The sequence below is a fragment of the Hyperolius riggenbachi genome, chromosome 3 (genome assembly GCF_040937935.1).
Source record: "Hyperolius riggenbachi isolate aHypRig1 chromosome 3, aHypRig1.pri, whole genome shotgun sequence".
NCBI classification, from domain to species: domain Eukaryota; kingdom Metazoa; phylum Chordata; class Amphibia; order Anura; family Hyperoliidae; genus Hyperolius; species Hyperolius riggenbachi.
The window spans coordinates 39168062-39184222 of NC_090648.1; the positions used below are offsets into that span (position 1 = coordinate 39168062).

The 16161-nt window shown below is 46.8% G+C and overlaps 1 protein-coding gene across 6 annotated transcripts in view; it reads right to left on the reverse strand.

Annotated features, from left to right (window-relative positions):
- LOC137562550 (basement membrane-specific heparan sulfate proteoglycan core protein-like) overlaps nucleotides 1-16161 on the reverse strand; it is a 77217-nt gene that overhangs the window by 3631 nt on the left and 57425 nt on the right. For 4 of the 6 annotated variants that reach the window (XM_068273997.1, XM_068273999.1, XM_068273996.1 and 1 more), the window contains one exon: nucleotides 9998-10378. The exons of the other annotated variants lie outside the window; for them this stretch is intronic. In XM_068273997.1, the coding sequence (XP_068130098.1) occupies nucleotides 9998-10378 (381 nt within the window). The remainder of the gene's footprint in view (nucleotides 1-9997; nucleotides 10379-16161) is intronic. 6 annotated transcript variants of the gene reach the window in all.

The following is a 16161-nucleotide window of genomic DNA, read 5'->3' on the forward strand; positions in this document are numbered from 1 at the left end:
ATAGTCGTCACCTTCTTCCTGGTCTGCTTCTGCTGACCATTCGTGCTGAATTGTGGAAGTCCAACGTGCACCGCTCTGGCCCTCGTCAGTGGTGGCAGGAAATTCCTGCTCCAACTCCAGCTGTTCCTCCTCCTCTTCTTTGTCATAGCTGCTGGGGCCAGCGTTTCCTGATGCGGATGGCCTGATGTTTGTACCATCACGCTGATCGCTTTCTCCTTCAGATTCCCCCAGTTGCATCATGTCAGCTGTTTCCTTGATTTTCAACATTGACCTCTTCAGTAAACACAGCAGTGGTATGGTAATGCTGACTGAAGAGTTGTCACTGCTCACAAGCAACGTGGATTGCTCAAAATTTTGGAGGACTTGGCAGAGGTCCAACATGTTGGCCCAATCGGATCCACAGAAGCTTGGCAGCTGTCCGGATGCGCCTCGGTACTGCGCCGTCATGTACTGGACCACTGCACTCTTCTGCTCGCAAAAGCGGGCTAGCATGTGCAGCGTAGAATTCCAGCGCGTAGGGACATCACACAGCAAGCGATGGTGGGGGAGATTGAAGCGCTCCTGCATCTTGGCAAGTGCCCCCGAAGCAGTACTGGAATTTCTGCAATGTTTGGCCACTCGTCGCACCTTCAACAGAAGATCGGCCACGCCTAGAGATGAGCGTAATGGCGTAATTACGATTTCGCGAAATTTCGCGTAATTAGTGTAATTACGTTTATGGCCGTAAGTACATAATCGTAATGAAGAAGGATTTCGCGAAATTTCACGTAAGCGTAATTTTCGCGTAATTTTCGCATTGCAACGGGTATTACAAAATTAATGCGTATGGCCATGCTCCCGAAGCGGAAAAGTTGACGCATGGATCAATGTTAGGTAGCCGCCGACTTTAAGGGTTAATAGCAAAGCCCCCTTAAATGCTAAGAGCCTCAAATTTAGAGAATATATTAAGGAGATCAGAAGGAATAAGAGGAATTTTTTTTTTTCAAAAAGACCTTATAGTTTTTGAGAAAATCGATGTTAAAGTTTCAAAGGAAAAATGTAAACATTTAAAAACCCGCCGACTTTAACGGTTAATAGCAAAGCCTGCTTAAAGTTTAGGAACACCAAATTCCCAGGGTATATTAAGGGGATCAGTGGGAATAAAAGGGACATTTTTTTTTACAAAAAGACCTTATAGTTTTTGAGAAAATCGATTTTTAAGTTTCAAGTGCGAAAATGTCTTTTAAATGCGGAAAATGTCAGGTTTTTTTTGCACAGGTAACAATAGTGTATTATTTTCATAGATTCCCCCAAGTGGGAAGAGTTTTACTTACTTCGTTCTGAGTGTGGGAAATATAAAAAAAAAAACGACGTGGGGTCCCCCCTCCCAGACCTCTTTAACCCCTTGTCCCCCATGCAGGCTGGGATAGCCAGAATGCGGAGCACCGGCCGCGTGGGGCTCCGCACCCTGACTATACCAGCCCGCATGGTCCATGGATTGGGGGGTCTCGGAAGGGGAGGGGCAGCCAAGCTTTCCCCTCCCCCTCCGAGCCCTTGTCCAATCCAAGGACAAGGGGCTCTTCTCCACCTCCGATGGGCGGTGGAGGTGGAGGCCGCGATTTCCTGGGGGGGGGGTTCATGGTGGAATCTGGGAGTCCCCTTTAAAAAGGGGTCCCCCAGATGCCCACCCCCCCTCCCAGGAGAAATGAGTATAGAGGTACTTGTACCCCTTACCCATTTCCTTTAAGAGTTAAAAGTAAATAAACACACAAACACTTAGAAAAAGTATTTTAATTGAACAAAAAACATAACCACGAAAAAAGTCCTTTAATATTCTTAATTAACCATTAATACTTACCTGTCCCTTTAAATAAATGATCCCTCGAAATAGCCTCGGAAATGTTCTATCAGTTACAATGTAACAAAGTTATTACAATGTAACAACCTTGTTACATTGTAACTACGCCGCACCCGACGTCACTCGCCGTCGCCGCATACGCGTCCGTGCTGCACGGACCCGACAGAGCTCTGAGCTATATAGCTCAGAGCTCTCTAAAGCATCTTTGTATTTGGGCTCCAAGGAGCCCCATTGGTCCTTAGCAGACCAATGGGGTTCCTTCTGATTTGAAGGAACCCCATTGGTCTGCTAAGGACCAATGGGGCTCCTTGGAGCCCAAATACAAAGATGCTTAGAGAGCTCTGAGCTATATAGCTCAGAGCTCTGTCGGGTCTGTGCAGCGCAGACGCGTATGCGGCGGCTGGGCGGCGAGTGACGTCGGGTGCGGCGTAGTTACAATGTAACAAAGTTGTTACATTGTAATAACTTTGTTACATTGTAACTGATAGAACATTTCCGAGGCTATTTCGAGGGATCATTTATTTAAAGGGACAGGTAAGTATTAATGGTTAATTAGCGCGGCCGGTGCTCCGCATTCTGGCTATCCCAGCCTGCATGGGGGACAAGGGGTTAAAGAGGTCTGGGAGGGGGGACCCCACGTCTTTTTTTTTTTATATTTCCCACACTCAGAACGAAGTAAGTAAAACTCTTCCCACTTGGGGGAATCTATGAAAATAATACACTATTGCTACCTGTGCAAAAAAACGGACATTTTCTGCATTTAAAAGACATTTTCGCCCTTGAAACTTAAAATCGATTTTCTCAAAAACTATAAGGTCTTTTTGAAAAATTTTTTTCCTCTTATTCCCACTGATCCCCTTAATATACCCTGGGAATTTGGTGTTCCTAAACTTTAAGCAGGCTTTGCTATTAACCGTTAAAGTCGGCGGGTTTTTAAATGATTACATTTTTCCTTTGAAACTTTAACATCGATTTTCTCAAAAACTATAAGGTCTTTTTGAAAAAAAAAATTTCCTCTTATTCCTTCTGATCTCCTTAATATATTCTCTAAATTTGAGGCTCTTAGCATTTAAGGGGGCTTTGCTATTAACCCTTAAAGTCGGCGGCTTTTTTATATTATACGGAGCGTTACGGTTTAACGCGAAATTACGGTAGCGTTTAATGCAAAATTACGGCATGAACGAAACGCGAAATTACGCGTTGAAAATTACGCTTACGGTATTTTCAATTACGATTTTAATGGCAATTACGCTACCGTAATTTCGCATCATAATCGCAAATTTCGCATGCGTAATTTTAGTAATGTGAAATTACGAAAATTTCGGCTCAACTCTAGCCACGCCTGGGTATGTCCTCAGGAACCGCTGAACTACTAGGTTCATCACGTGCGCCAGGCAAGGGATGTGTGTCAGCTTAGCCAAATTAAAGCGCGAATGAGATTACTCCCATTATCACACACAACCATGCCCGGTTTCAGGTCCAGCGGTGCCAGCCACAAATCCCTCTGTTCCTTTATTCCCCTCCAAATTTCCTCCCCTGTGTGCTGCTTATCCCCAAGGCAGATCAGCTTCAGCAACGCTTGCTGACGCATGCCAACAGCTGTGCTGCACTGCTTCCACGATCCTACTGCTGCTGGGTTAGCGTTTCCGGATGAGGTACAGCTTTGAGATGCATTGGAGGAGAAGGAGTCAGAGAGGTAGGTGCTGCTGTTGTTATCCAGTGGGAGGGACGGCGGTGCAGCTGTTTGCGTCGTGGGCAACACCCGCGCCCTAGCAGGTGAGGAATCGCTGCCAGGCTCCACAAGGTTCACCCAGTGCGCGGTAAGGGAGATGTATCGACCCTGGCCGAACGCACTCATCCAGGTGTCAGTGGTGAGGTGAACCCTGCAGGCAACGGCATTCTTCAAGTTTCGGGTTATTTTGCTGACCACGTGCTCATGCAACTCAGGCACTGCAGAGCGCGCAAAGTGGTAGCGGCTGGGAACCACGTAACGTGGGATGGCCACTGACATCATGCCCTTGAAGCTGTTTGTCTCCACCACTCGATATGGCAGCATTTCGCAGGCCAGAAGCTTGGCTATGCTGGCTGTTACTGCCACGGCCCGGGGGTCATTTGCTGGCAATTTCCTCTTGCGATCAAACATCTCCGAGACAGACAACTGAATCGTAGGGCTGCACACTGAAGGGCTGTTGGTTGTTGTGTTTGATGAACACTTGGAGACCTCAAGAGCACTACTCCGGAAAGTGACAGTGTCAGCGTCTGATGTTTGTGAATGTTGTGAACCACGCAATGGCTGGGCTACTGCTGCTGCTGAGGCGGGTCTGGTGGTGAGTCTGGTGACCCCAAGGGAGGCAGTGTTGCTGGTACCCTGTCCTGCCGCATTTGCCCACAGAGTGGGATGTTTGGATAGCATGTGGCGGCTCATGCTGGTGGTGGAGAGGTTGTTAATACTTTTCCCCCTGCTCAGGCGGGTCTTGCACACCTTGCAAATCGCCATAGTACCATCCTCAGTGCAGTCTTCAAAGAAAGCCCAGACTTTGGAGCACCTGCCTTGCTGGCGATTTCTGTTTGCGCCTCTTTTGCCTCTCACTTGAACTTCCACGCTTGTGGTGCCTGAAATTGTGCGCCGCCTACCTTGTGGCACAAGGCGAACTCGTGCAGCAGTGGGTTCTTCAACAGACTCATCTGTGCTGCTGCTACGACGGCGATGTTCTCGTTCACAAACAAAATCTGGGTCTATGTCCACATTGTCCATACCCTCCTCTTCCATCTCCTGAAACTCGTCATATGTCATTGTGGGGGGTCGCCGCCGTGGAGTAGAGCTCCCCAGAACAACCTCTGCGCAGCTCACTCCAACGTCTACTTCCAGATCTTGTCGGCCGACCTCCTGCAATTGCAACCCCTCCTGCCCAACTTGCTCTGGGATTTGGGTTTCCGAGTCCTCCTCGGACTCGCCTTGTATTTCAGTGCGCGGTGCATTTCCCACAGTTAATGGTTGTGAATCCGGGCACAACATTTCTGGCTGTTCCTCCATTAACCTTTGAAAGGTGGAAGTTTGTTGGGCTGGGAATAGCTCCTGCGAATACCCCATTGTGTCCTGAGGTAATTCATCGGACTGGTTATCTGGCAGTTGTGTGCTTGGTGTCGCTGCCGGTTGTGTCAGCTTTGTGCCCACTGGCTCCTTGTAACTGGCTGAGGACTCGGACCTCGTGCGTGATGTGCTGGTGCTGCTTAACCCACTGCTGGACGCTTGAGAGGTCATCCAAGTAATTATCTGGTCCTGTTCTTTTGGATTTGTGAGGGTTGTTGTTCTGGACAACATGGGCGGTATTGAGTGGGTTTTCTTGGGTGCTCCCCTGTGGCCTGTACGTGAACCGTCAGGGGAAACACCTCTTCCCTTGCCCCTCCCTCTTTCACCGGATTTCTTCCTCATTTCACGTATCCTTAAAGTACACGCTGACTGGCAGCAGTACAGTGGCAGTACAGAAATGCTATACAGTGGTGGGTGAGCGGTGTACCACTATTCCCAGCAGCGACACAGAGCACAATGCTATACAGTGGCGGGTGAGCGGTGTACCACTATTCCCAGCAGCGACACAAGCACAATGCTATACAGTGGCGGGTGAGCGGTGTACTACTGTTCCCAGCAGACACAGAGTGGCAGTAAACACAATGCTATATAGTGTGGCTGAGCAAGGTACACAGAGTGGCAGTAAACACAATGCTATATAATGTGGCTGAGCGAGCGGTGTACTACTATTCCCAGCAGACACAGAGTGGCAGTAAACACAATGCTATATAGTGTGGCTGAGCGAGGTACACAGAGTGGCAGTAAACACAATGCTATATAGTGTGGCTGAGCGAGCGGTATACTACTATTCCCAGCAGACACAAAGTGGCAGTAAACACAATGCTATATACTGTGGCTGAGCGAGGTACACAGAGTGGCAGTAAACAGAATGCTATATAGTGTGGCTGAGCGAGCAGTGTACTACTATTCCCAGCAGACACAGAGTGGCAGTAAACAGAATGCTATATAGTGTGGCTGAGCGAGGTACACAGAGTGGCAGTAAACAGAATGCTATATAGTGTGGCTGAGCGAGCGGTGTACTACTATTCCCAGCAGACACAGAGTGGCAGTAAACAGAATGCTATATAGTGTGGCTGAGCGAGGTACACAGAGTGGCAGTAAACAGAATGCTATATAGTGTGGCTGAGCGAGGTACACAGAGTGGCAGTAAACACAATGCTATATAGTGTGGCTGAGCGAGCGGTGTACTACTATTCCCAGCAGACACAGAGTGGCAGTAAACAGAATGCTATATAGTGTGGCTGAGCGAGGTACACAGAGTGGCAGTAAACACAATGCTATATAGTGTGGCTGAGCGAGCGGTGTACTACTATTCCCAGCAGACGCAGAGTGGCAGTAAACAGAATGCTATATAGTGTGGCTAAGCGAGGTACACAGAGTGGCAGTAAACACAATGCTATATAGTGTGGCTGAGCGAGCGGTGTACTACTATTCCCAGCAGACACAGAGTGGCAGTAAACAGAATGCTATATAGTGTGGCTGAGCGAGGTACACAGAGTGGCAGTTAACAGAATGCTATATAGTGTGGCTGAGCGAGCAGTGTACTACTATTCCCAGCAGACACAGAGTGGCAGTAAACAGAATGCTATATAGTGTGGCTGAGCGAGGTACACAGAGTGGCAGTAAACAGAATGCTATATAGTGTGGCTAAGCGAGCGGTGTACTACTATTCCCAGCAGACACAGAACAGTAAACAGAATGCTATATAGTGTGGCTGAGCGAGTTACACAGAGTGGCAGTAAACAGAATGCTATATAGTGGGGCTGAGCGAGGTACACAGAGTGGCAGTAAACACAATGCTATATAGTGTGGCTGAGCGAGCGGTGTACTACTATTCCCAGCAGACACAGAGTGGCAGTAAACAGAATGCTATATAGTGTGACTGAGCGAGGTACACAGAGTGGCAGTAAACACAATGCTATATAGTGTGGCTGAGCGAGCGGTGTACTACTATTCCCAGCAGACACAGAGTGGCAGTAAACAGAATGCTATATAGTGTGGCTGAGCGAGGTACACAGAGTGGCAGTAAACAGAATGCTATATAGTGTGGCTGAGCGAGGTACACAGAGTGGCAGTAAACAGAATGCTATATAGTGTGGCTGAGCGAGGTACACAGAGTGGCAGTAAACACAAGGCTATATAGTGTGGCTGAGCGAGCGGTGTACTACTATTCCCAGCAGACACAAAGTAGCAGTAAACAGAATGCTATATAGTGTGGCTGAGCGAGGTACACAGAGTGGCAGTATACACAATGCTATATAGTGTGGCTGAGCGAGCGGTGTACTACTATTCCCAGCAGACACAGAGTGGCAGTAAACAGAATGCTATATAGTGTGGCTGAGCGAGGTACACAGAGTGGCAGTAAACAGAATGCTATATAGTGTGGCTGAGCGAGCAGTGTACTACTATTCCCAGCAGACACAGAGTGGCAGTAAACAGAATGCTATATAGTGTGGCTGAGCGAGGTACACAGAGTGGCAGTAAACAGAAAGCTATATAGTGTGGCTAAGCGAGCGGTGTACTACTATTCCCAGCAGACACAGAACAGTAAACAGAATGCTATATAGTGTGGCTGAGCGAGGTACACAGAGTGGCAGTAAACAGAATGCTATATAGTGTGGCTGAGCGAGCGGTGTACTACTATTCCCAGCAGCGACACAATGACTGGGGGGACCCTGGCTAGCGTGGCTGGAGCGCGAACTACCCTGCCTGCCTACCCAAAGCTAAACCCACAGACAAATGGCGGAGATATGACGTGGTTCGGGTATTTATTTACCCGAACCACGTGACAGTTCGGCCAATCAGAGGGCGTTCGGGTCCGAACCACGTGACCCGTTCGGCCAATCACAGCGCTAGCCGAACGTTCGGGGAACGTTCGGCCATGCGCTCTTAGTTCGGCCATGTGGCCGAACGGTTTGGCCGAACACCATCAGGTGTTCGGCCGAACTCGAACATCACCCGAACAGGGTGATGTTCTGCAGAACCCGAACAGTGGCGAACACTGTTCGCCCAACACTAATGACAGGTAGTATAAATCTAATACTTGGCAACCTAAAAAATAACCCTTATTTGGATCTATTTTGGGTGTGTATTTTTGTCATGTTATTCCTTAAGATGTACTCTAACACTTTTGCTGGGCTTATTTTTCACCTCACCGCATCAGCCCCTCCCAAAAATCCTCACACTTCACCTATGAGACCCCCGGGTTAATGGCTGGTCATTCTATCCTTGACCTGACCTGATTAGATCACTCAGATGCTTCCTGTATCAGCTTCAGAGACTTTTGTACTGAGGCCACCTCATCCCCAGGTCATGCCTCTCTTCTTTGACTTGACCAGGAAGGAGGGTGAAATACAGTTTTTTTTCATGTTTTATCTCATGACTCTGTTACCTTTACAACAACGTGTTTCAGAAAGAGCTCACAACCTCCAGCACCATATCCACCCCTCCACCACAGCAGAGAAGGGGACAGATAGTATTAGCCATGCCTTCCCTCCAATAAAAAGAGATAAAGAAAGTAAGTGGTGTGAGCCACGCCCTCCCTCCTGTGAGAGTTAGGGCCTCTATGATAACATTGTGACTCCAAAACACCCTAGTTTGGAAAGGAAAAAAAGGGTCTGGTCTGGTAAAAGAGGGCTTGGAATGACAACAGTTTTTTTATTTTTATTTTTAAACAAAGAACAAGGCTACTACATATCCCCCCCCCCCCTTCCCCCAAACAAAAAAACAAACAAAAAAAAAGGTCCTGCTGCTTAAAATGATGCAGTGTTGAAATGAAGAATTTCCTTTGTTCCATAAGTAGTGGCTGGATAGTGTAATGGTTAAGAGCTTCGCCTCTGACACAGGAGGCCTGGGTTCAAATCTCGGCTCTGCCTGTTCAGTAAGCCAGCACCTATTTCAGTAAGGAGTTTCTTGGGCAAGTCTCATTAACACTGCTACTGCCTACTGAGTGCGCTCTAGTGGCTGCCTCGCAAGCGCTTTGAGTCCGACAGGAGAAAGGCGCTATACAAATACTGCCATTATGCCATTAAAGAGTAACTGTCAGGCTGCAGAAGCTAATTTAAACCTCTATTCTCCTGTGTTAGGGCTGGTTCAGACGGACGTTTGCAGAGCGTTTACAGCCAGCGTTCAGGGCTTGGTGTTAAACGCTCCCATTCAAGTGAATGGGAGCGTTTGTACCAAGCTTTCAAGCGCGTTTACACAAACGCGGCGTTTGGGTCCCGATTTTCTCTGGCGTTCAAGGAGCCCCTGGAAGCTACATGTAGCTTCCAGGGGAGGTTAACCGCGACTGCTAATGTCCCCCTAGGGGAAGAAAAAACGCGACCGCATCCAAATGCACACGAACGCTGCTGAACGCGACGCCAGCAAACGCAACGCCTCCAAACGTCCGTCTGAACCAGCCCTTAAACAGTTTAGAAGGAAGCCCAAAAGCAATTAGTGAAGATAAAAATCTCAGTTACCTTTGATGTGTGCTTATCAGCAAGGCTGTTATTCTTAAGAAGACGCAAGCCGCATACCATACTGCAAAGCATTCTGGGGCTCTCCCCTCGGCTGCTAATGAGACGTTACAGCAGCTTGTAATCCCGTAGCACTGATAAATCTCGGGCAGAGTACACTGCAGGAGTCAGCTATTGTTCCTAGCCACATGGCTCATTAATATTCACTGCACACTGTGTTGTTCAAGTACGAGCTTATCTGTGATCAGGAAGCAGGCAGGACATGAGGACACATTTGACTGTAAAACATGGAGCCTGCCATGAGCTGTCAGGAGCATCTATCTCTGCATATACTATATACAAATTCTGTGAAATCCAAACGTGGACAGTGAAATGCATATGTAATGTAAGTACAGCCAATCTTTAGCTACTGATATATGTGTTTATTTTCTCTGAGACCTTATACCTAACAGCTCCTCTTTAAGTAGAAAATATAAAGACTTTCAACGTATTCAACTTAACAGCTGAAGATAATGACCTTGCAATGTGGAGTATTTACCTATCTATAAAGTCAAATGGTATAACCCTTCTGGTCACTTGTACTTGCAAAAGCAGAAACAAATATAAAATTACCTTCAGGTTTTCCAATTATTGTTAGTTGTGTTCCCCCTCCATACTGAATCACAGACTGGGCACTATGATTTCCTGTGCAGAATTTCAGCATCACAAAGCAGTAATAAGTGGCATTATCTGTTTCTACAATGTCCTTTATATGGAGATTAGCCAGTCCCTCCAGCTCAGTTCTTCCATAGTAACTGGAATCAACCATCAATCTGTAGGGGTGATAGGCATAGATTCCACTTGGGCCTCCCACTCTCCAGAAAACTCCAATCCACAGCGGGGTTTGGCCTGGTGGTACATGATATAAGCAATTGATAGTAACAGTGTCTCCTCTCTGAGCTGATATTTCTCCAGGCTGAGTGGCTGTGAACTCAGGAGGGCTGTCTTTGGGGTCTATTTTTTAAATAGAAACACAGGATTAACACAATATGCATTTAATAAAAAAAAAAAAAAACGCTACACCAAAACGCTCCAAAAAATTGATAGGCACCAAAAACACACCTACAGAAGTTACTACACATGGTCAGTCTGTGACATGCTCAAGTGGCATTCAACCTTTGTGACAAACAAACAAAACTGCTCCTGCATACATCAATGATACACAAGATTTTTTGTAATTTAATGGTTGGGTTTTTTTCAGTTTACAGCCGTCTTTGAGTTTCTACAAGGGCCTATACATTTTATAAGTTCAAATAGCTATTTTTTTCTATCTATAAATCAGCATGTTTTGGAGCAGTAAGCATGGTATGAACTGCCCAATGATGCCCCTGTTACTCTTATGCTGCGAATACACGGGTCAATCGGCCGCCGGATCGACCCCACCTGCGTCCCAGCTGCGTCCCCGCTCGTCCGCGTGTGCACGCGGATCGATTGCCGCTCGTCCCCGCTGGCACTTCCGGATCAGCGCTCGATTCCCTGCCATTGTCCGCCGGGGGAGATCGAGCGTGCGGGAGTCGAGCGGCTTGATCGGGCCAGCTGAATATTATCAGCTGGCTGGATCAGCTGGTCGATACACGGTACAGAAACGTACCGTGTATCCCCAGCATTATAGTATGATTGCACACAGCAGGCAGCTTTGCAACTGTAGAAGAACTATCCATCTGTAATTATGAATTTACTATCTATATAGCACCAACATCTTCCGTATCGCTGTATGCAGTGGTATAGCTAGGAAAACTGCGCCTGTGGCAAACACTGGCGTTGCTTCCCTGGGAAGCAGTGTTTACCTCATCCAGGTGCAGCAGTTCCCGCATCCCCGACTCCAAACGTCACATCAGTGGTAATAAGGAGACTTAATGGAAGAGTGACTGGCATCACACAGCTACCACCCCTACCCATGTCACTATGCTTGAAGGCAACGTGGAATTCGGAACTTCTCAATTGCCCCTCTGGCTGAAACGCTTCCCCCTCCTCTTCTACTCTGCAGGCTGCAGAGTCTGCCCCCCTCCTAATGTGAAAGGAAGCAGTTCTAGTGGTGTCCGTAACTCTTCTCTGCTCTCCTCTTCGGCTATCAACGTGGTGCAATGTGTTCATCACATGACACACTTGGGCGCCATACATTAGTACAGTGCACCGGGCTGATAGCCAAAGAAGAGAGCAGAGAGGAGTGATGGACACCAGTGGAACTGCTTCCCTGCATGTTGGGAGGGGCACAGACTCTGCATCCTGTGGAGTAGAAGCAGAGGGGGAAGCGCTTCAGCCAGGGGCAATTAAGAAGTTCCGGACTGCCCGTTGCCTTCAAATACAGTGACAGAGGGACGGGAATTGAGCTGGCCACTCTTCCATTAAGTCTCCTTATTGCTGCTGATGTGAGGTCTGGTTTTGGGGATGCAGGCGCCACCACACAGACGCACGTGAAGTGGTGCAGGCAATGCCACCCATGCGCTGCTGCGCCCATGGCACGAGCCAAGCCTGTACCATAATAGATACGCCAATGGCTGTACATAGTACAAAAAAAGAGTATCGTGGGGAGCATAGATACATGAGCAGTTCAACACATTGTACAATCAAAACAAACAGCGACACATCTAGTACACACAAAGAAACAGGAAACACTAGGAGTGGTCTCTGCCCTTGTGAGCTTAGAATCTAGAGCATTGTTGAATAGAGGCATCAGCCATTAAAGGGGAACTGAAGAGAGAGGTATATGGAGGCTGTCATGTTTATTTCCTTTTAGACAATACCAGTTGCCTGGCAGCCCTGCTGATCCTCTGCCTCTAATACTATTAGCCATAGCCCCTGAACAAGCATTCAGCAGTTCAGGTGTTTCAGTGGTTCAGACTTATAAGTCTGATTTGACAAGACTAGCTGCATGCTTGTTTCTGGTTTTAATCAGATACTACTGCAGAGAAATAGACCAGCAGGGCCGCCAGGTAACTGGTATTGATTAAAAGGAAATAAACATGACAGCCTCCATATACCTCTCTCTTCAGTTCCCCTTTAAGCAGTGCACTGCTACTAATCTTATGGCAAGGCTATAGCTCTCTCTGCTGGTGCAACAAAACTAAGGCCTTGTTCACATTTTAAATTGCTAGCGCAATTGCAAGCATTGAGTGGTTTTGTGAGCACTTTTTAAAGCGCTTTCCCCACACTTTAAAGTGAACCTCCGGACTAAAAATCTACTCAGCAGAACTGAAAAGGCTTGGTGTTTCTTTAAAGAGACTCTGTAACAAATTTTTCAGCCTTAGTTCTTCTATCCTATAAGTTCCTATGCCTGTTCTAATCTGCTCTGGCTTACTGCAGTCTTTCCTAACTGCACTGTCTCTGTAATAAATCAATGTATCTTTCCTCTGTCCTGTTTGTCGGGCTAAAGCTTGATTGTGTGGAATGTGCAGGGCTGCTTGTGATTGGTAGAAGCGATACACACCCTCTGCAGGCCCCCTGCATACTCTGAATGACTCACACACTATGCTTAGCTGAGCCTATTAGAAGCTGTTTAGTTTGTTTGTAAACACTGCCTAAAACTGTTAATTACAAGCCAGGATTGCAGCAGAGAGTGGCAGAAACAGCACAGAGGGGCCCAGGAGAAAATAATGAATAGAATGGTATGCTTTTTATTGTAAGGATATTAGAGTACAGATTCTCTTTAACAGTTTCACAGCATCAGAACTTTTCTTTTCTTACCAAAGCATCATTTTTAGCTGCATTTTTATCTAAGCTCCACCCATCAAAGAAAAAAAGCCCGGGCTTTTTTTCCCTGATGCTGTGCAGAGCATGATGGGATTTCCTATGTTGTTATTCACGTTGCCTAGCAACTGGGAGAGGTGCTCAGGACACAGGACAGTTGGAACTGTGTCTCGTGCTCCCTGTCACCTCCTTTCAACCAAAAAGATGGCTGCCCCATGAAATCACAAACATTTGCCTGTTCTTTTAAAACAGGGTGGGTAAGAGATTATATTACCTATCCATTTTAATTAGCATAACTAATGTAACTTAATGACAGTTCATTGGCATGTTTGTTTAGGCTGGAGTTCCTCTTTAAGAGCGATTTGCGCTTTGTTAAGTGCTTTTAGAAGCGCTTACAAAGCACTTTTGTCTGAAAATCAAATCAGGACGTGAACTCTTTGACCTGGAACTGAATAAATACAATGGGCCCGATTCACAAAGCGGTGCTAACCCAGTTAGAGACTTTAGGCATGATAACCATTGCACCATGCTGGTGAAAAGTCAGTTTAGGCGTGATAAGTTTAGGCGTGATAAGTTTAGGCATGATAAGTTTAGGCATGCTAAGTTTAGATAAGCACCATGGTGAAAAGGCCCTTATCACGCCTAAAGTCACTTTAGGCATGATAAGAAGAAACTCGCGCGAAGTTGCCGCGCGTAAGTGCGCGCGCAACACCCGACGCTTCGCGCGAAGCTCCCATTAAGCCCTATGGGACTTTGCGTGCGCTCTCACGCGCGTACGCGCGAACGCGCTTACACGCGGTAACTTCGCGCGAAGAGCAGGAAAAATCGGTGATAACTCAGTGGTGAAAAGGTCATCACGCCTAAAGTCTTTTAGGCGTGATAACTGGGTTATCACCGCTTTGTGAATCGAGGCCTAGGTGTGATAAGTTTAGGTGTGATAAGTTTAGGCATGATAAGTTTAGGTGTGATAAGTTTAGGCATGATAAGTTTAAGCGCGAACTACGTTAGCACCGCAGTGCACAGCTGATCAAAAGTTTTACGCTAGCAAAGTCTGGTGCACTTCGTATAAAGTTTAATGGCGCTGCTTTGCGTGCGGGACTTTGCAAGCGATCTAAACTTATCTAAACTTAACATGCCTAAACTTATCACACCTAAACTTATCACACCTAAACTTATCATGCCTAAACTGGCTTTTCACCAGCATGGTGCAATGGTTATCATGCCTAAAGTCTTTTAGGCATGCTAACTGGGTTAGCACCGCTTTGTGAATCGAGCCCTTAGTGCTTAAACTTATCATGACTAAACTTATCACACCTAAACTTAACATGCCTAAACTTATCACACCTAGGGCCTGATTCACAAACCGGTGCTAACAGTTAGCACGCTGGTGAAAAGCCCTTTATCATGCCTAAACTCAGTTTAGGCATGATAAGTTTAGGTGTGATAAGTTTAGGTGTGATAAGTTTAGGCATGATAAGTTTAGGTGTGATAAGTTTAGGCATGATAAGTTTAAGCACCAACTGCGTTAGCACCGCAGTGCACAGCTGATCAAAAGTTTTACGCTACCAAAGACTGGTGCACTTCGTATAAAGTTTAATGGCGCTGCTTTGCGTGCGGGACTTTTCAAGCGATCCAAACTTATCTAAACTTAGCATGCCTAAACTTATCACACCTAAACTTATCATGCCTAAACGTATCACACCTAAACTGGCTTTTCACAAGCGTGGTGCAATGGTTATCATGCCTAAAGTCTCTAACTGGGTTAGCACCGCTTTGTGAATCGAGCCCCTAAACTTATCATCCCTAAACTTATCATGCCTAAACTGAGTTTAGGCATGATAAAGGGCTTTTCACCAGCGTGCTAACTGTTAGCACCGCTTTGTGAATCAGGCCCAATGGGCTTGATTTACTAAGCGGTGCTAACCTACTTAGCATGTCTAAAGTCTTTAGGAGTGCTAACCAGGGTGCTAAGTAGGTTAGCACCGGTTTTCTCAATCAGATCGCGCGCTAAGTCCCATAGGCTTTAGTGGGCACTTCGCGTGGAGCGCCCTGGTACTTTGCGCACAATCACTACTTCTCACATTTAATCTGAGTTTAGACGTGCTAAGGGCCAGTGCTAAAGTTAGCACCGTTTTGTAAATCGAGCCCAATGTATTTATTCAGAAAAGCACTGGGAAATCACTTTTTAAAGCGCTTCTTCAAGCGGTTAGCGATTTCCCTATACTTTGTATTGAAGCACAAACACTCGCACGCGTTTGCAATTGGAAAAAAATCTCAGCACTCAAGTGAGAACACTCTCATAGAAAATCATTGCACTAGCGCTTTTAAAGGGCTTTTAAAAATCGCCAGCGCCTAAAAAAAAACAAAAACGCTTATAGGGATTGATTCACAAAGCCGTGAAAACTCACATCACGGCGGCGCTAGCGTTTTGTGTGCGTTACATGGTTTTCACGCATAATCACAAATTTCCACGCAAAATTTTGGGTTAGCGCATGAAAATTTACGATTGCATGCGAAAACCATTATGCGCGTTATAACGTGCGCCAAACCCTAGCGCGACCGTGATAAGACTTATCACGGCTTTGTGAATCAAGCCCATAGTGTGAACAAGCCCTAAGATGTATGAAATAAAGTTTGCAAAGTTCCATAAATCAGTTTGCTTTTATATCAGCAACATTAGAATATCACTTTAACCTCCCTGGCGTTCTATTAAAATCGCCAGGGAGGCTGCGGGAGGGTTTTTTTTAAATTAAAAAAAAAGTATTTCATGCAGCCAACTGAAAGTTGGCTGCATGAAAGCCCACTAGAGGGCGCTCCGGAAGCGTACTTTCGATCGCCTCCGGCAATCGAAAGTAACAAGATAGGCCGCAATGAGCGGCCTATCTTGTTTCGCTTTCCTCGTCGCCATGGCGACGAGCGGAGTGACGTCATGGACGTCAGTCGACGTCCTGACGTCAGAGCCGCCCGATCCAGCCCCTAGCGCCGGCCGGAACTGTTTGTTCCGGCTGCGCTGGGCTCGGGCGGCTGGGGGGACCCTCTTTCGCCGCTGC